Source organism: Spermophilus citellus (genome assembly GCF_964194105.1).
Source record: "Spermophilus citellus genome assembly, chromosome: 10".
In the NCBI taxonomy this organism is placed as follows: Eukaryota; Metazoa; Chordata; class Mammalia; order Rodentia; family Sciuridae; genus Spermophilus; species Spermophilus citellus.
This window is the reverse complement of record NC_138197.1, coordinates 49,114,776-49,136,302: the sequence shown is the minus strand read 5'-3', so window position 1 is coordinate 49,136,302 and position 21,527 is coordinate 49,114,776. Positions and strand designations below refer to the sequence as shown.

General features: G+C 32.7%; 1 protein-coding gene across 1 annotated transcript in view; it reads left to right on the top strand.

The window, feature by feature from the left end:
- SOX5 (SRY-box transcription factor 5) overlaps positions 1-21,527 on the top strand; it is a 393,350-nt gene that overhangs the window by 81,935 nt on the left and 289,888 nt on the right. The window contains exon 3 of the mRNA XM_081311948.1: positions 15,352-15,562. Coding sequence (XP_081168074.1) covers positions 15,352-15,562 — 211 coding nt within the window. The remainder of the gene's footprint in view (positions 1-15,351; positions 15,563-21,527) is intronic.

The window sequence follows — 21,527 nt, the reverse complement described above, 5'->3', positions numbered from 1 at the left end:
AAGAATTTGGCCTACAGTGAGTGATTTGAATGAATGAATTTGGAATTGGCAAGAAAATACAAACATATGCCACATTTACTTGGTATATTCACTCTTCAAGAGAACTCAGGTAGCACGTAAATTCAGTGTAAAAAGCCAGGGATTTTCAGCAAGAATGTATCACAAAGTCAGTCTAAATCTTATTCACTTATTTTTGTCATCTCAAAAGACAGGTGGGAATCTCTCTCAATCTCTCTCTCTCTCTCTCTCTCTCTCTCTCTCTCTCTCTCTCTCTCTCTCTCTCATGTATGTATATAATTTCACACACCTACACATATACACACATACACACAGAGGAATAGGAATGTACATGGCTGAAGAGTCTCTTCTGATAAAGTCCTTTGTGGTACATACTATTTACAGTGCTGTTGGCAGAAGGCAGAATTTACGTTAAGTCACATTACAGGATAATGTGACTTATGTGGATTTATTACTTTTTTTAGATACTCTATTTTTAAGCCAGTTTTCATTGTCTGGATTGATGCTGAACTATTAGCAAATTACATGGTATTCTTTTCTTTCTATCGGGAAAATACATGCAAGGTATATGGGGGCCAACTTTTGTGCTAGCATTGAGCTGGAGAGAATCTGAACCTTCTCCATTTCCAGTTGTAGACAAATTTCTTTTCTCAATATTATTGCTCATGCAATTTTCAATATCATGGATATTGGGCCTTTAAAAAGGAAGAGATGTTACATTTTTGACAGCTTTTCCCTTCCACTGACTGAAACAATAAAAATAAACATGAAGCTGTCGGAATGGCCTTGGCATATAATGTCATTTGCATGTGATTTCCTTTGCTTATCTAGATAATTGAATTTATTCAGGCAATTTATTTTTTAAATGTGTAGTCTCTGTGAATGGAAACATCTTAACTAAAGACAACCCTTTTATTTCCCCTTAATGAAATATATACATGTATGTGTATACCTCTGTTAGAACCAGGGGAGTAGAAGGAAAATAATGGAAAAACCAAAAATGTACTGTATAAAAAAATTAATTAAAGGAATGAAGTGTGACTCTTGTAACCAAATATTCTGTCTTTGTATTCACCCCCTGTCTATGTTCAAGGTCTCTAGGTGCTCAATAGGAGCTTTTTAATTATTTTTCCCTGTTTGATGTTGCTAAGTATAATGAATAGATAGCAAAGGACTTTTGTAAGAAGCCTGTGTGTGTGAATCATCTCAGAGCTGCTAAGCATAGCGATACCTGGTTGGTTCCCACCTTGAGACTTAGTCTTAATAAATTTCAGGCTTAAAGAAAATGACTATTTAAATTGATCTCCATTAGTCAAACAATGCGGCTTTATAACACAAAACAAATCCTATATTCTCTTTATTCTTTTGGTTTGGGGGAATATAAAGAGTACCTGCCTTCATTTTGGATTGGCATTTTTGTGGGTTATTGAGTACCAAGCCAGAGTCACTCTGAAATAACAGAAATATCTAGGGACATTCAAAAGGTAGAAATTAATACAGAATTATACATAGGAACATATCTGTCTAAAATGCAAAAATATTTATTTTCTCTCTGTATACCATAGGATTTAGTATAACTTAAACTCAATTTAATTTTTATATGTACATCCCCACCTAAGCAATATGTCACTGGGGGAAAATACTATTAGATCCAATTTACACCTGTGATTACAACTTGGAGGACTTAGAGCAAACGGTTTCTACAAAAACATTTTTTGCTATTGATAAATCACATTTGCTTCCTCTTCATTCTGACATCTATAAGGCAGGACAGGTACAGCACCAGGAAATCAGCATGTGGAGATCCCATTCATTAATTGTAAGTAAGGGAAAAATTGGTTCTGTTTCTTTCCCCCTTATTTTTACAGTGCTATCTTTTTGTCTTACTATAGCCTTACTTCGTGGAATAACTAAAATCTCTTATTCTGACATTTTTGTTCTAGAGTCTTCTCATGTCTTTTTAGGTTTTGCTTCTTCTATAGGTAATCATTATTATTTTCTAAGTGTATTTATACTTATAAAACATCTTTCAAAATTATTAATAGTGATAATAATTTCCAATTATTAATAGTGATAAGCTTATAAAAATCTACATGATAAACCAACATTTTATAAGGAGAAGGTATTATCCACTTATAACAGCCATTTTTAGATATGTGAAGAGGACTTGCCCATTTGATCTCCCTGTAGACATGTTCTGAAGGATGATGACCTAAAATGGATTTAATAATTCATTGGAAAGAAATAGTTCTTAAGTTACCATTTTACAACCCTCATTTCTTCACCTGTATCTTGTATTTCCAGACACTTCTACATACAGATTTAAATATCTTAATATAAAGCCATCATTTCAATCTTCTGAGTGTAATTATGTGATACTTAGTATTTATAGTACTGGGGTCAGAAATAAGAGCTAATGATCAACTTACAAACTAATTAAATTAAAAAGGATATATTAAAACTTTTTAGATATACTGACTCTATTTTAAAAATCCTCCTTGCTAATTATTATTTTTGGTCAACACCATAATCATTATTTCTACTTCCTAAGCAAGAACCTCATTTATCTTTGAATCCCTTTCTCTTTATTTACAAGTTATCTAATCCTATCATCTCTTCCTTCGAATTGTCTTTAGGATTTGATCTTTTAGTAATAATTTAAATTGGAAAAAAAAACAAAATATCAAAGATCATGTGTATATTCCTCAGACACATAAGCACATTTAAATACAAACAAAAAGATCCCCATTCATACACGGTCATCTAATACATTACAAAGATCATATCTAGAACATCCAGCTATCTAAGGCATCTATTAGCCTTTCCCCATATGGCATACTAATTCCCATCAATGTGCCTACAGAAGTAATTGTCCCTGGGTTCTGGATGGGATGAATTCGAAGGGGAAGAGGATGCACTACAGAATGCAAACAAAAATAATTTGCATATGTACAGTTTGGAAAAGTTCATTGATGAGTGTAACCTGTTTCCCCAGTTAATAATCAAAATGACATATAGATTTGATGGTTCTTTTGAACTCTCACTGCTATAATCTAGTGGAATGCTTTGTCACATACATGCCATGGTAAGAGTTTCCTATTCAGTGGAGATTTTTACTTTCCCCTCTGTCCAATTCATCCTACATACAACTGCTGGACTAATCTTTCTAATAAGGTACTTTAATAGAATCAACTCTCTACAGAATCAACAGTTTTCCATTGCCTGCTAGGTCAAATGTAAACTCTCCTACTTGAAACTCATGACCCTTTGTGAAATGACCTTTGTATTTAGTTAGTTTTTTTTTTAAATTTATCATTCCCCATTTTGGGGAGCTAAGCCACTTCCTTCCCTATAGTATATGTGTATGTGTGTATATACTCAAATGTTTCCTGGGTGAGCCAGGTGCAGTAGTGCACACCAATAATCCCAGTGACTTGGGTAGGCTGAGACAAAAGGATCACATATTTGAAGCCAGCCTAAGAAACTTAGTGAGATCTGCCTCAAAAATAAATAAATAAATAAATAAATAAATAGAAGTAAGGATATAGCTGGTGCTAAAGCACCCCCAGATTCAATCCTTCAGTGTCAAAGCAGAACACCAAAATTTCCTGGGTAACGTCTTTGAGAATGCTTTGTATATTTTCTTCTCTATAATTTCTTCTAGGCATAGAATAAAGACTACTATGCATAAATATTTAATAACTTGGGCTGGAGATGTGGCTCAGCGGTAGCGCGCTCGCCTGGCATGCGTGCGGCCCGGGTTCGATCCTCAGCACCACATACAAACAAAGATGTTGTGTCTGCCAATAACTAAAAAATAAAATATTAAAATTCTCTCTCTCTCTCTCTCTCTCCCTCCCTCCCTCTCCCTCTCTCTTTAAAAAAAATATTTAATAATTTTATAATTAAGTCAATTTGTGTTTGTTGAACACTGATAAAAAGAACTGGGGTATGTGGTTCATATTCTAAGATGTCTCCTCTCTTAATGGTATAGAAACAATATAAAATAAGGAATCCTAAAATGTGTGTGCTTAGTCGTATGTAATGGAGATTTCCATCTTTCTTTGGTTTTCAGTGTTCTCCTATAAATTTCTGAATTTTTTGCTTCTAATTTTCTACTCTTAAAATTAATACTCATTATAGTTGTTATGATTACTAATTGTTTCATATGTATTTCAATGCCTCTCAGATTTTGAACTCTTTGAGGACAGAATCAGCTTTGCTTTTTTACATCTTGGGCATCTCTTGCAGTACCTGATGTTACTGAGCACAGTAGCATAGCAGAATGATGACCAGCATGAGTTTCAGTTTAATTCTTCAATTTAACATTTTTTGTGATTACTTTGGGTAAATTACTCTTAGAAACCTTAATTTCCTCACATGTTAAATAGGGATAACAGTCTTCATGGAATTCCTCTGAGAATATAAAAGATAAAGTCCATAAAACATTTAGAATAGTGCCATTAAGAACTGCAGAAGTGGTAGCTATATTTTTACTGATGTTTTAGTGAATTTAAACAGATTTTGTGCATTTGGTCAGGAAAATGTGTAGTTTAATGGTTTTTAAAAATCCTTTGAAACTAAGAGACTAAAATAAAATCTATATATATAGCATTTCTCATTAAACTGTTATAGGTCATCTTTACAGGGATGTTTTACATAAAGAACATCCATATCTCTGTGATTGTGTATGCTATGGGACGGATCTCATATGTCTGCTAGGGCTGGTGATGTAGCAAGTTTCAATCCCCAGTACATAAAAAAAAAAAATGAATACCTTATACATCTACTAAAGTGGGCTCAGGAAATTCTGCTTTATAGTCCAATTAAGTCATTTATTTAGTTGGAAATTTTTTTAAATGTGTGGACTACATATTGCTTTATTATTACTTTTAGAGTATGCACTAAAGCTTTCACTTCTGTTTTCTCAAATCACTGCTAATGTCAACTCATGCTAAAAGATCTTTTCAAAGAAAAAGTGCTACTTTTTCTGTGAACATAGTCATGTAACTTAAAGCCTCGATTAGTATTGACAAATGCCCTTAGCATTTTTTAAATAGGAAGATGGAGTTACTCTGATGGCATGATAGAGGGGCCAGACGTTCCCCTGAAAGTTAGCCTGATCCATTGAGAAGACATGTTGCCCATAAGGGATTTTATTCACAGCACTGCTGAAACATAGAAGAGAGAAGGTAGACAGAATGGAGAATTAGAGCTTATCTGTCCTTCCTGTTCCCTTTATTGGTGCTTTGTAATTATAGTGTAAAGGAACTCAGGATTAATTTGCAAGAGAATCTAGTACTACTAATATTCTCATGAAGAAAGAAAAATCTTGATGTGTGTATTGCACAAGAATAAAGAAAATGGGAAAGAAATGTAGAAATGTCACAATATAAGTAATTAGTGTCATGTATTTATGAAACAATTCATTACTTTTGAGTGTCTTAAAACCTTGCCTTTTAAGTTTTATTTGGTAACAAGATGTAATTGAACAATGCTTTTCTTTGATTATTTCCATGAGTTACTACTTTGTAGAGAACCGTGGAGCTGTGAAATTTGAAAGTTGAGTATAGAACAGAGGTAAAAGCCACTGAATGATACATGGTCGGATGCTTTCTTTCTTTCTAAACAAAGTTTATACTAGGTTATCTTTATGGAGGGGGGATAAGAATAGAAAGACAGTAGAATGAATCAGATATAATTTCCTATATTCATATACAAATAATCCACCAGTGAAACTCCACAGCATGTACAACCATAAGAATGGGATCCTACATAAATTAAGATATTATTCATGTATGTATTCTATGTCAAAATAGACTCTACTGTCATGTATATCTAAAAGGAAAAAATAAATAAACCAATTTTTAAAAGCCACATTAAAAATGTTTTAAATTCCATAAAAATGTTTCCCTTTGATGCAGTTTGATTTTATTTGAAATACTGTGAAACTACTTTTATATGTGTTTTCTTATTTTTAGTAGGAAGAATAGGAAAAGGGTTTGTCTCTTGTTGACATTTTTTTCACCTTTCTGACAAAGCGCTTGACTTTTTTTTTTAAATTTGCTCTTGCATACTATATATTTTGTTTATATTTATAACCTAACATATTGGGTCATTCCTTGGAACACACAAATACTTATATAGCTCTTGTCAAGTCCCAGTTACCATTTTATGAGTTTTGTAACTTGTAACACATATTTTAATTTATGTAATTCCCTAACTCAGATAATTCAGTATATCTTGACCCATAATATTCTAAGAACCTAATGAGGCAGATGCTAGAATTATCTCCATTTTGCAGATAAGAATCTAAGACATAAAAATATTCAAAAACATTTAATAGCTAGTGAATGGTGGAACCAGGATTTGAAACACAGGTATTTGTCTTTAGATTCTCTGTATTTATCATTATGCTGTCTCGTAAGTTAGTTTCAGACTCCCCCTGCCCATGCCATATAGACATCTCTCATGCTAGACAGGTGCTCTACCACTGAGCTATATTCCCAGGTTTTTGCTACATCAATGGAAGCAAAAATGGAGTGAATTAAATAATAGCTCCACCTTTAACTGTTTACATTTTTTCATTAGTGTTGAATTCCAGAGATCAATTTAATGTGTATATATGTGAGTGCACATGTATATATTCACATGTACAAGCACCTATGAGTTATCTTTTATTATTCCATTGTTGTGGAAGAGGAAATGGGACTAGAGAGTTTAGATAACTTGCCCAAGATTATATAGTTAATAGATAAAAGCACCTGGATTTAAATTCAACACCAGCCCCAAGTCTACCTTGCTTAGCCACCACTTTATTCTGCTTTACTGCTGGCATATTTCACTGAATAGGGTAAAGGGATTAACATCTATTCTCTTTATTATTAAACATAGTCAATTTCCACTTAAAAGCAGTGCTGGCAAAGGGCTTGTTAACTTAACCAAATCTCAACTCTTTGTAAGCAACAATATTATTTGCTATGTATATAGAGAGAATTAAAAAGTCATTCCACAATGGGTGTGGTGACTAACACCTGTAATCCCCAGCAGCTTGGGAGACTGAGGCAGGAGGATTGCAAGTTCAAAGTCAGCGTCAGCAATGGTGAGATGCTAAGCAACTCAGTGAGACCCTGTGTCTAAATAAAATACAAAATATAGCTGGAGGTGTGGCTCAGTGGTAGAGTGCCCCTGAGTTCAATCCCTAGTACAAAAAAAATTAAAAAGAAAGTCATTTCATAATTTCCCTTATACTTAGCAACTAACATAGCCAGTTTTGGCAAGGATTTCCTATTGAGGAATACTCTTAAGCCTCATTTCTTCCTTTGTACTAGGGAGGGGGGGAGGGAGGGAGATGGAGAGGGAGTGAGTGAGAACAGTATTTAGTTGGCTAACAAGTGCAGCAGGAATGTTCTGGTGACTTCTTCGAGAAATGATAAGAATTATATATCATCAGTGGCTAGTTATGGAAAGTTTATTGTAAATGATAAGTGTTAAATGGAAATGTTTTGATGTGCAGTCTAATTTTTGTTTAGAAACATCTTATGGTTGACCTTTGAGCCCTCAGGGAAGAGATCATCAAATGTCTTAGAGTGTATTTGCTTGATGTTTAATCATAAGTAAGACAGCGCACAAATCATAGGCAGGAAGATAATGAGGCTGTCACAGCACAAAATGTTCTTTGTTTTTACAGGTTCTATTAGTTAATGTATTAGCAATTCTCTAAATGCCACTTTTGCTTATTAAGTGGTTTTGAGAGCACATGAAAACATACATTTTATTCTTGAATACAGCAATTCTGAGATTCTTACCAAACGTGATTCTGAAGGAGTATTTGGGAAAAAAAAATAGAAAGAAATGAGAGACTTCTGCTCATGTAGCCTGTACATGAAATTGAATATACTTTCGAAATTTTCATGTTTCTAGCATCTCATTGATAATCAGAAAATGTGCCCTTAAATTTGAGTTTCAGGCTGGGGATGTGGCTCAAGCGGTAGCCCGCTCGCCTGGCATGTGTGCGGCCCGGGTTCGATCCTCAGCACCACATACCAACAAAGATGTTGTGTCCGCCGAGAACTAAAAAATAAATATTAAAAATTCTCTCTCTCTCTCTCTCTCTCTCTCTCTCTCTCTCTCTCTCTCTCTCCTCTCTCACTCTCTCTTTAAAAAAAATTTTGAGTTTCAACCAATTAAAAAAAAATGAGTTTCATTTACTGGATTTAAGTTAGGTGGCAAATATGGCAATAATTCTAAAAACAAAAGAAACATTGTTTTTCCTTCATAGTATAAAACAGATAAAAGTACAATAAATTTAAACCACCTTTTTGCTTTATTTCTAAAATAATCTATTTCAATCATGCAATTTTGCCAAAAATTTCAGACTCTCCAATCTATGGATCTATGCAGTTAATAAGAAATCAACAGACACATGACTATTTTAAAAAAATCATTTGTCTCCAGCATGTCTGATTTCTTTGACTCTTGCCTTTCGCTCCAGCCCCATTAGTTCTCTTCTCTGGAATATATTTTCTTTTTTCTCTCTCCTCATTTCCTTTAAGTTCTATCAGTGTAATGATATATTTCTCCCCCACTGCAGCTGCTAATCATCTCCCTTTTCACTCTCCCTGTTTCTCTCTCATTAACTCTCACAGCTTATTTTATAACAGTGGTTCTCAAACTTTAGTATACATCAGTCTCTCTCAGAAGGCTTGTTAAATCACATATGGTTGGGCTCCACCTTTTTAGTTTTTGATTTAGGAATTCTAGAGGGAGGGCTGACAAAAATGTGTAAAATATTACTGGTTATGCCAATGATATTAGTTCAAGTACCCATGTTTGAAAATCATATTTATACAAATCACCTGTCAGTAAGCTAAACTCTCTTAGTTGTCCCTTATTGTTGTTAGAACCATGTGAATTCATCTTGAAAAGAATGCATTTTTAATTTTTATTTTTCTGATCAGTAATTAAATGTAAGCCTAATATAATATTTCATCTCAGTGCTTGGCACAGAAATGCAAACCAACTTAGACTTTTGCAGAATTTCCATCCTATTGAACAACAATCTTTAAAAAAATCTATATTTTTGGACTTTGAAAAAAAATATCAAACACTTCTGTTTATGCTGTCCCAAAATACAGGGAAAATGTATGAAGTGTGAGCAGAAACCTATATTTGAAATATAGTGGAACCATTTTTATAACACAATAATTTTTAGTAAACTTGATGAATCCTGTCACTGTTTATAGAATATTAGATCTGCCCCAAGAGCAGGTTATGTGTGCATTAAAGAAATCTTGTAAGATAACTTTAGTAGCCTTTAAAATTAGAACTATGCAGGACATGAAATATAGAGCTTTCAGTAGATCCCAGAGCAAAAATAGATAACACTATCTATTGAAGCCTTTTAGAATTCCCACCAATATTATGCATGTTGTGATGTTTGGATATTAAGGATCCAAAGTACTAATTTTCAAAGAATCACATAATTCTTGAAATGTATATAAGTATTCCTTAAAAACTGTCATTGGGTACTTAAGTCTGTAGCTTGCAAGGAATCTAGAATAGGCCAGTGCTTCCAATCCTGGCATGTGACCATCACACTCTCCTAAGAAATTTTTTTTTTAAAAATCCATATATATAGCTTGTTGGCCTCTTCCCCAGATAAATATATGAACAATTCATCTAAAATCTGAACTCTCTATTAGTGAACCTTGTAGTTGTTTAGGCACTAAGGGATTTTGCTATTATAAAAACTCTGCTAAGTTTTAGAGCAGTATTCTTGGTGGCTTTTTTCAGTATAGAAGGATTACCAGTTGTGATAAGCTCTCTCTGGGTAGATGAATACAGAAATAGCCCAAACAAAACTGCTTCTGTCATTTTCCTTCTTTTTTTTTTTTTCTCTCGAAATACCAGACCTAAGTACACATTAGGCAGCTATTTTTCCGCAAAAAGCTAAGGAAAGACTTTAAATTGAATGGCTTTAAAATCATCTATAATCACAAGTATAACAACACCCATCAAAGGTCTGTCTGTAAGTGCTAACTTTTGTTTTGTAGGTATTCAGAACTGACCGTATCTTGGGAAGAATACTAAATTTGATCGTGTCAACCAAAGAAAAACTTTTTAGTGTTCTCTATTGAATTTTTTGTCAAGTGTTGGTTTTGTCTCAGTGTATCCTTCTTATATTGACATCCTGTTTTCAGGAAGATTAGTATTTGAAAGAACAACTGAAATATTTATCTCTTTGTAATTGCTTACCTTTGGAACAGTAATATTTTAAGTTCCTGCTCTATATCCCTTTAGTTAACTTTATCATTGTCAAATGTCAATGGAAGCTATTGTTTGAGGGGTTTGGGGGTGGCAAATAACTGGGTATTTAGAATAATTGTAGATATTGATGAGTTTATAGTACTTTCTGGGCTGATATACATTTAGGTCACAGATTCTTAAGCTGGAATCCATGGTAAACAGCAGTTGCTGTATGATGTCATGGTGTAGATTTACAGCTGGAATTCTGAAAATAGAAAAGTAGTTAACTCTCTAAAATTCCATGTGGCAATATGTGCAATAACATGAGTATATGTTTGTGTGTACACATGTGCATGTGTATTTAAGAGAATGTTTATAGTATCATTAAGAGATCTCTGATCAAAAAGGAATAAAATGTGGTTTAGATTTCCATGGAGAAATGTTATCAAAAATTATCTTCAGCAAAAAAAGTTTAAAAATATTTGAGAAAACTACTTATACATAAAAAATACTCACATATTCTGCTATTACTATACTAAATTTGGCATCTTCCAGTTTGACAGCAGAGATTAAAAGTAGTGAAAGTTTGTTTCAAGATAAACATTTGTAATAAGATATGTTTTTATCCATTTTTTATAGAAGTTGAAGAATAAACAAACATTGTATCTTTTAAGATACTTTTCAATTGTGTTGCATCTTTTCGTGGTGATTTTTTACAAGAATAGCCTGGGGTTAGATGAAGAATATGACCATGGAAAAACTTTGAATTGCAAAGCATTTTCTCTCTATCTGTAGTTCATTTTATGCTATTTATACATAATACCAAAATTAATGAACTTGCATTAATGAGAATCAAATTATGATAGTTCACATCTTCTGTCTTAGCATTTTTCTAAGTTCAAAACTTAATTTTGTTAGAAAGAAGATACCCAGGGCTGGGGCTATAGCACAGTGGTAGAGTGTTTGCCTAGCACATGTGAGATGCTGGGTTTGATCCTCAGCACCACATAAAAATAAAATAAAATAAAGGTATTTATAAAAGTATCCTACTACAACTAAAAAAATATTTAAAAGACTCACAGATTTCATACTAATAGTTTATAAAACATAAATTATCTAGTAACATTACTCTGAATAGCCATTTAGAAAAAAATTCTTTGTGTTGGCTTTAAATGTCCAACTTCATATTTTTTAATGTGATATAAGTGAGTGTATATTTGAATGGACAGAGCTTTAGGAAACTGGAAGATAGTTGGTTTAACTAATTTGAAGGCATTTATGCTATTTCTTTTCTTTAGGCATATTGGAATGGAAAACTCTCATTTTCATACTTCATTATAAGAAGACAGCATATTTGTTCACTTGTAACATTAATAAAATAGAGTTGATAGTTTTATTTTTCAGTGCTGGGGATTGAACCCAGGGCCTCTCATATGGTAGCCAAGTGCTTTATGATTCAACTACCTCCCTATCCCTTTTAATTTTTTTTTTTTAATTTTAGAGGTAGGATTTCACTAAATTGACTATGCGGGCCTCAAACTTGTGATTCTTCTGCCTCAACATCCAAAGTAGCTGGAATTAGATAGTTGAGCTGCTTCACCTCATTGGTTTTGTTTGTTTGTTTGGTTTTGTTTTTTAACAAGAGGCACAGTAAGTAGCATTAAGGTTAAGAAGGGCTCCAGAGCCCAGTAGATTGGATTTGATTTTCTAGCCTGTGATTTATCATTCATGTGATCTCAGGTATTTTTCAATCTGTGCATTTCAGGTTCCCTAGCTATGAAATGGAAATCATAGTTACACTTGACATGAAATTAATTAAATTTATGTACATAAGGCACTTTGAGCCATGTCTAACACAAAGTATTCAATAAATATTACCTATTATTTTATCACTTTTATTCTGATATATTATTAAATGTCATTATTTTACTACTCTTTAACACTTCAGTTTACTTCAGTTTATAGGACCAAAAAGTTATATAACTAATTAGAACAAATTAAAAAAAATTAAAATGAGACCTAAAGGTTTTGCCTGGCAAACAAACAAGACAAGTCAACACAATAATGTGTTTCTTGTGGATAAAAACCAAAAAAGGAATGAAATTTCCTTTGAATAATAAAGGAAACATGTATACCTTTATTTCAAATGATGAAGGAAATGTGTATATATCTTTATTTCATCTGAATATCCAAATAAAAATTTAAATATTAAAATTGACACAATGTTTTTCTCAAGTTCATAACAAAATGCTATTTTTGATAGGAATTGAAAAGGTATTTCAATGAGGATAGATGTTTTGGCATACCCTTTTTTTTTTCTCTTGGTTACAAAGGTGATAAGATTAAGTAAGCTTGTTGAAGAATAACAAAGGAAGATTACCAACTTCATTCTAAAAGTTTAGAACCTTTTTTATCATATAACTTTAGAAGGCATACATCACTGTGAGCTCATCTGCAAAACCCTGAAGCTTACTAATACTTAGAATCTATGAGACATGATGAAATACATATGGCAGGGCTGGGCAACATATCCCTTAGTTAGTTGACTCTGGATTTTACTTGTTGGCAGAGTCCAGAGAAAAATGTAGTCATTACTTCATGTATGGCACAGGCAATCCCAGGGAAGAAACTGAAGATGCTTAGGACTTCTTTGCTTGGAGACTGTGCCAGCACTCCTTATCAAGTTATTCACCATGCAAATGAACAGTGAAGTCCCACACTGAAGCAGCTGTTAACTACATCAAACTGTTAAAAAGAATCAACAGTGCCAGAGGCTAAAATCTAATCAGACAGGTGAAATAGTGATAAGATAAATATTCCTGCCTGTAATAGCAATGATGTTTAATTAATTTGTTTATTGTAATTCTACCAGAGCAACTGAATTTAGAATTCTTGTGAAATATGTTAAACTCTCTAAAGATATTTTCTTCCAGTTTGCAAGGTGTGGAAAATGAGAGACCTGAAAAATGGGATATTTTATTTGAAAGTATTTTTGTGATATTTTGGTATATTTGACTGCATGCAGATATGAGTGCCATTCCCTCTAGTGATGATATACTATAGAAAGATGCATGCAATTTCCAGTTATGGCAAATGAAGGTTAGCTACCAATTCTTGCTTCTATAGTTTGTCTTCATTTAATGTGAAAATAAAGTACAAATAAAAATGTTCAAAATGAAGGTAGCATTGGAGTGTTTCTGCTTTGGTCCCCAGAAATAAATGAGAAGAAAAATATTACATGGAAAAATAACATGTAATATACACAAATCTATGCTGATGTGTTATAGACCATCCATAAAAGCATGCCTGTTTACTGAAAGAATTTGTGACTGCTCTTTTCTGGAGAGAAGTGTGTGTGTGGGGGGGTGTGCATGTGCACACATGCGCAGGCTTAATATGTTTGCTCATGTTTATGTGTGGGTTTTCAACACACAATTCTGAAAGTGTATCTTCACCTGCAGAGGATTATAATTATTACATTATGCATATTGTTTTCTAAACCCAAATACATTAGAAACTAAACTATGTATAGTTCAAAGTGTAGTACATCAGAAGCATTTTCCTTAATGTTTGTAAGAAATGGAAATCATTTGGGATTTAGAATAACAATTTGGAAGATTGTATAAACACATTTTTTTTCTTTTGCTTTCTACAGGTCATAGCCCCATCCAACAAACTGATGTTTTACCATAGCTATTGTCCTTATATTCGCTCATATCCATTAGTGCACAATCATATTACCATATTGTTTGCATTGACATCTCTATTTTTAATCTACTTTTAAAAAATTGCATGACAGGTTTTTTAGTTAAGTATTTTTAGTGTATTTTTAAGCTAGTCAAAAATATTAGCATTAAAAACATTAACCTTAAAAACATTAGATATCAATCAATGTGATTTGTCACTTTTCTGGAGTCAACAGAACCTATTAATATGACTTAAATAGGTAGAGAAGGAATATGTGAACAGGTGTAATCTGTTATTCTGAATATTAAATATGTTCATACTCAAATATATTTTAATGGAAACTTTTAATACTGTAGATATAAGAAATACACTTAGGGTGACAATAAAAGTTTTTAGGACTTAGTTTTATTTTTAAGACACTCTGCCTTGTAGGAAGTTAAAGGATTGTGAAATTAATGGACTATATTATGAAAACCTTTAAGCAAAAAATTGTTTTTATCATTTCAATTTCACTCCTTAAAAGTGCCTGAAAAATCAATTTAGTGTAGTAGATACAAAATATTCCCTAAATAGTATACATGTTGCAAAGTTCTGGTAGAATTCATGGGGGGAAATGATGACAACGGAATAATACAAAAATATTATTTAATATTTAGAATTATAGAATAAATTATTTTAATACAAATATACATAAAAATAAAGAAGCAAAAATTGCAGGAAACTATTTTATAGGGCCAAGGAGGCTCAAAAATACAAAATAGCAAAGAGTATTTGGAATCAACCTGTGTTTTGGATAACAAATGAGATTAGAAAGACCCTCAGCATAAGCAAAAATGAACTTGCAATATTCTTGTCTGATATCTAAATCACCTGTGTTTTCTTAAAAGCCTGCGAATGTGGTGGAGGACTAGGGGAGAAGCCCATTTTAATTAAGAGTGCTATCAAGAAGAGGCAGCTACTTAAAATGAAAATAATATACATATACTGCTATTTGCTTAAATATGTCATGAAGAACCTTAATCCGGAGGACCAATACATTTAATGTTCATGGATAAATCTTAAGACTTTCAAGCAAAAGAAGAAAAATAAGAAAATCTCATCAATATAGGTTTTGTATAAGACTATACTGTCATTTATTTACTTTTAGGCTTTATTATTTCAGTTTAAGGGAGAAAAGCCTTATATTTTGATTTTTCCTAAGAGTTGGTCATTGACTCACTCTAGTGCTGTGAAATTACCTTACTTTTCTGAAATGTCTTTGTTCTTTTGCTCTTGCAAAAAGTGACATGCCACTTTAATGTGTCAACTCAATGAGCCACATGACCAATTTTAAAAGCATTTACTGAATTTTAAACAAACAACAACAAAAAATCTTTTTTCTTTTGCTTTGTCTTTCAGGAAGTTGATGGCAATAAAGTTATGTCTTCATTCGCTCCACACAACTCATCTACCTCACCTCAGAAGGCAGAAGAAGGTGGGCGACAGAGTGGCGAATCCTTGTCTAGCGCAGCCCTGGGGACTCCTGAGCGGCGCAAGGGCAGCTTGGCTGACGTTGTTGACACCTTGAAGCAGAGGAAAATGGAGGAGCTCATCAAAAATGAACCAGAAGGTAAAGGCTGGAAAAGGAAATTGAGTAATTTCTGCTGTGTGGTTTCAGTACCTTGATTTTAACTCCTAGGTGTGTGTGTGTTTTTTTTTTTTCCTTTATGCTCATAAAGTTAAATTGGACAAAACAGAAACCAAATGCAATGAAGATGAACAGTATTCTTTCTCAGAAACACTTAGATGTACATCTCTGGATTTTTAAAATCATACTTTTATGTTCTGATGTCTTCCTTATTTTCCACACACAAGTGAGTTGTGGTTGAGTGAAACTTAGATTCAAGAATGGAATTTGGCAGCCGAGCCCACAAAAGTCACAGACCTGTCAAATATCTCAGTCTTGTTTGTTTATGTCCAGTAATTTCTTTGCATCAAAGACCATTTTAGAATTTAATTACATTTTTTAAACTTTTAGAATTTATTACATTTTTAAAACTTAATATATCTTAGGTCTATTTCTTTGATAGTCCAAAATTCATATGGTTAGGCCTACTGTGTATTTAAAAATTAGTGATTCTCTTAAACTCCTAGATGTGCTCCCCATTTTGTTGAACTTCTAGAGTTATTCTTTTAAGATTTCATCTCTGACTCTCTTTAACATTTTGTGACAGCAGCCTGAAAGTGATATGCACAGGGACTTATTTTAACAGTAAGGCAAATACACCAGTACAAGCTCATGCACAATGGATGTGAGCTTTATGTTGCTGATGCTTACAAACACCTACTTACACCTGTGTACGCCCCAACCATGAATTCCACACCACAAGCATGAACATGTCTCCTGTTTCAATCAAACCAACCAGTAATAGCATGCAAAGACATATTATAAACCAAAAATATACTGCATGTACGCTATGCAATACTGAGTTGTTGTACTCATTTCTAGTCTGTTACAAATACTAAGTCTCTCTGACACAAAATGTTTGTTAACTAATTTATTTGGGAATTATGTGATAAATATTCCTGGATCCCTATCAGATATAGAGCTGGGCCATGGATTATGGTTTTTATTTATGCAATTCTCATGATCTTAGAATTGGAAAGAATTCTAGAAATGATTGAGTCACCCAAGAACTTTTGGTATTTTGATATCTTACATCCCTTTCTATTCTCACAGAGATAAAAATGAAGCTTTATGGAGAACCCAGACAACTTTTTAAAAAATATACTGTGTGTGTTTTCCTGATATTAAAAAAAATATGATCTTATTATACAAATTATTTTAAAAACAAAAAACATTTAATGGAGAAAATAAAATTTACTTAAAATTGCAGATTTTTATATGAAACCTGTGATACATTTATTTTTGTATATTCTGTTTATTAAACAGGAGGAACTTCTTCCTTTCAAATTATTTTGCATCTTCAGTTGCACTTAACATTTTAGTGTGTTTTCTCTTATCATTAAATGTGATTTGAAAAAAAATAGCTGCCAAATATTCAAAGGTATTCACTATTATCATTCATGTATTTTTAAATTAATAGATCTTTATTTTCATAGAGCAGTTTCATATTTATAGAAAAATTAAGCAGATAATAAGAGAATTCCCATGTGTTTCCTCCATATACAATTTCCTCTTATTAATATTTTACATTAGTATAACTACATTTATTGTAATTAATGAACCAATCTTATTAGATTATTATTTACCAAAGTCCATAGTTTATTCAGATTTCCTTTGCTTTCAACAAGGGTGTTTTTTGTTTGTTTGTTTGTTTTTTTCTATTTGGGGATCCCATGAAAGTTTAAAAATAAAAACACATTATATTTAGTTGTCATTTCTCCTAGGGTCGTTTTGACTATGACTGTTTGTTAGACTGTTCTTGTTTTCTTTATTTTAAATTATTTTTACGTGGAATTTGGTTTTTAACACATCAAAACAAAAATTATCCATACTAACGGGGTACCCTGCGATGTTTCAATGGATGCATTCATTTTTGTAATCAAATTGAACATACCTGTCTTCTCAAACATTTATGACTTCTTTATGGTGAAAATATAAAGAAGTTTTTCTTCTAGCATTTTGAGATGTACAGTAGTTATACTGTTTTTGTTTTTGATGACCTTGAAAGTTTTGAGATTCATGCATATGGCAGGATGTCCATTGATTGGAATTTGTCAGATGTTTTAATCTTAATTAGACTGGGGCTTGCAGTTTGGGGAGCATGACCACTGAGTAAAGTACATTTTTTGTCACATCATATCAATTATATACTTTCTATGCAATTACCCATGTCGATGTTGACCTTAAGGATCTAGCTAAAGTAGTGTTTGTCAGGTTTCTCTGCTGTAAAGTTGCTGCCTGCCCTCTTTCCACACCACATTCTTTGAAAGGAGAGAATTCTGCATGTCCACAACTAAGGAGGAGGGTGTTATGTGCATTCCCCTTGTTTAGGGTGGTGTATCTACATCATTGCATCAGAATTATTTTTCATTTATTTCTTCTCCCTCATTTAGCCATTTATTTATACTACTGTAGACTCAAGGAAATTTATTTTATACTTTGTATGTCACTTAGACATGCCACTAGTATTGTGATTGTGTTTAATTGTTTTAGTTTCTCTCTGCCTTATTTTGTGGTGCTGTAGGCTCATTTTATACCTTTCGCATACTCCTGTTCTACAATCAGATATTTTTCCAAGAAGCCCTGGTTCCTTTTATTGGAGAAAGGATCTGGATTCTAGGTGTGCTCATTGCTTCTGAGATGCTATTTCTATTTTAATAAGCATTTTCATTGCTGTGACTAAACAGATGACCAGAACAACTGTAGTGGAGGAAAAAGTTATTTAAGGGCTCACAGTTTCAGAGGTCTCAATCCATAGACAGTGGACTCCACTCCTCAGTGTTCCAGATGAGACAGGAACAACCTGGCAGAAGAATGTAGGAGAGGAAAGCAGCTCACATGGTGGTGATCAGGAAGCAGAGACTCCACTCTCTAGATACAAAGTATATACCCCATAGCCATACCTCCATGAACCACTTTCTCCAGCCACACCCCATCTGCCTCCAGCAACCACTCAGTTAATCCCATGAAGAATTTATTCACTAGTTAGGTTAGGGCTATATAACTCAATCATTTCTCCTCCAGACCTCCTTGCATTGTCTCACATATGAGCTTTTGGGGGACACCACATCTAAGCCATAACAATTTCTTTTAGGGCCTCTCAGCTGGTACAACAAATAAATTTATATGTATATACTAATCTACATACATATCTATAAATATTACTATGTTTAACAATACCTCTCTGGAGCTACACATGAATTCTTACTAGTGTCTCCAATATTAATCCCTGTTTATCCCCAGGGATTATTTTAGCATAATCTCTTCTGTACACTCCCATCCATCTGACTCCCACCATCCACTTACTTAATTGTTTAATGACATTATGTACATATAACAATACCAGAATTATTAACTGGTACCATGATAAGAAATATCTTGATCAACTATAGTATAGTTCTTATATGGAATTCCTCCTGCTTTTCTTCTTAGAGATTCCATTCTTTACCCAACTTACTTTGTAACTTACTTTCCCTCCACCCCATTCAGTAAGGTCATTTCATACATTTGTAATACAATTAAATTCTTTTCTATTTTCTTTCTTGATATTCCTCAAACTTCTAAATGCTTTTTTTAAAAAAATTTGCTTTTATATTAAGGTTCAACCTTTGCATTTTGCATTTCTAATTGTCTTGATAAATGGATATAATCACTTAGTCCCCATTTCACTACCGTGGAGACAGTTTTCATCATCCTAAATATCCCCTGTGCTTTACCTGATCATCCCTCCCTCCTTTTCCAGAATACCAGACAAATGGTTATCTTTTCCTATTCCTACAGTTTCAACTTTACTAGAATATCTTATAATTAGAAGCATACAGCATGTAGCCTTTTCAGACAAGCTCTTTACTTATTAATATATATTACTTCCATGTCTTTTCATGGCTTGATAGCTCATCTCTTTTTATCAGTGAATAATAGTCATTGTGTGAATGTACCACAGTTTGTTTATCCATTTGCATATCAAAGGACATCTTGGTTACTTCCAGTTTTGGCTTATTTGGAATAAAGCTTCTATCAATATTCATGTGCAGATTTTTGTGTGGACATAAGTTTTCAGCTCAATTGAGTAAATACCTGGGAAAATGATTGCTGCAATATATGACAGCAAAATGTTTGGCTTTTTAAGAAACTGCTAAACTGTTTTAAATGTGGCTATATGATTTTACATTCCTGTGATAAATGTAAGTTCCTGTTGCTCCACATCTTCTTCAGCATTTGATATTGTTAGTTTTTTGGATTTTATTAATTCAAATAGGTTTGTAATAGTATCTTGTTGTTGTTTTAATTCTCAATTCTGTAATGACAAGCAATGTTCAACATCTTTTCATATGCTTGTTTGATGTATGTGTATTTTCTCTGGTGATGTGTTGGTTTAGCTGTTTTGTGCATTTGTTAATCCAGTCACTTTCATAAAATTTAGTTTTAAGACATCTTTATATATTTGGGATATAAGTCATTTATCAGATATATATTCTGAAAATTTTTCTCTCCAAGTCTGTGGCTTGTGATTTCATTCTTTGAATGTTTTCTTTTTTAGAATGAAAGTCTCAGTTTTAATAAAGTCCAATTACTGACTTTTTTGCATACCTAATATTTTTGATAGATACACACTTATTATCTTAAGCAAAGTCATTTAGATTTTCTCCTATGTTAACATCTAGAGTTTTATAATTTTGCATTTTACAATTTAGGTCTAAGATTATTGTCAATTTTTTTTAAAGTTATAAATTTTGTGTCTAGATTAATTTTTTGTTTATAGATTTCCATCTATTTCAGCACCATTTGTTGAAAAAACCTCCCTTTTTCTATTTAATTGCCTTTGTTCCCTTGTCAGGATAGTTGACTATTTATTTTTGCCCCCTATATCTGTTCTCTTGATTCATTGGTTTGTACTTTGGCCAATACCAGGCTACCTTCATTACTGTAGGTTGATAATAATTCTTGAAGTTGGGTAGTTCAGTCCTCTGACTTTCTTTCTTTCTGACAGTATTGTTTGGATCATCTTGGATCTTTTACCTTTCCTATAAACTTTAGGATAAGTTTGCATATATCCACCAAATAACTTGGATTAGATTGAGAATATGTTTTATCTACAGATAACATTGGGAAAAATTAGCATCTTGAAAATACTGAGTCTTCATCTCCATGAATACAAGATGTGTCCCATTTATTAAGATCCTTAATTTCTTTGGAGTGTCAGAGTTGTCTCCATATAGGTTTTATACTTATTTTGTTATATTTATATCCTTGAATATTTTTATACAAACCTGCACGTTGATGTAAATAAAAATCAGACCGTGTTTTTAATTTTGAATTTCAATTACTTTGTGCTGGTGTATAGGATACAATTGACTTTCATATACAAATTGGTATTCTGTGTTCTTTCAGTAATCAATGTTAACTCTAGAAGTTTTTTTATCAATTTCCTTGCAATTTTCTGCATAGACTATCATGTTATCTGCAAACAGAAAGTTTGATTTCTTTTTTCTTAAGCTGTGTAGCTTTCATTTCTTCTTCTTGTCTTTGGACAAAGCTAAAACTTCCAGGACCATGTTGACTGAGCATGGTGAGAGGGGACTTCCTTGCCTTATTCTTGATATAAAGGAAAAACATCTGGTTCTAACCATTAACAATGATGTTAGCTCTAAGTTTCTTGCAGAAGATCATTATCTAGTTAAGGAGGTTTCTCCTGTTCCTAGTTTGCTAAGAGGTGTTTTTTCATGAATGTTTTAGAATCATCTTTTGTTTTTTGGTTATGTGTAGATATGATGTGGGATTATTCTCCTTTATACTATTGAGACTATGCCATTTTCAAATGTTGAACCAGTCTCTAAACTTGGAAAAAATCCCACTGAGTCACAGTTTGTAGTTCATTTTAGTAGTTAGATTTCACATGCTTATAATT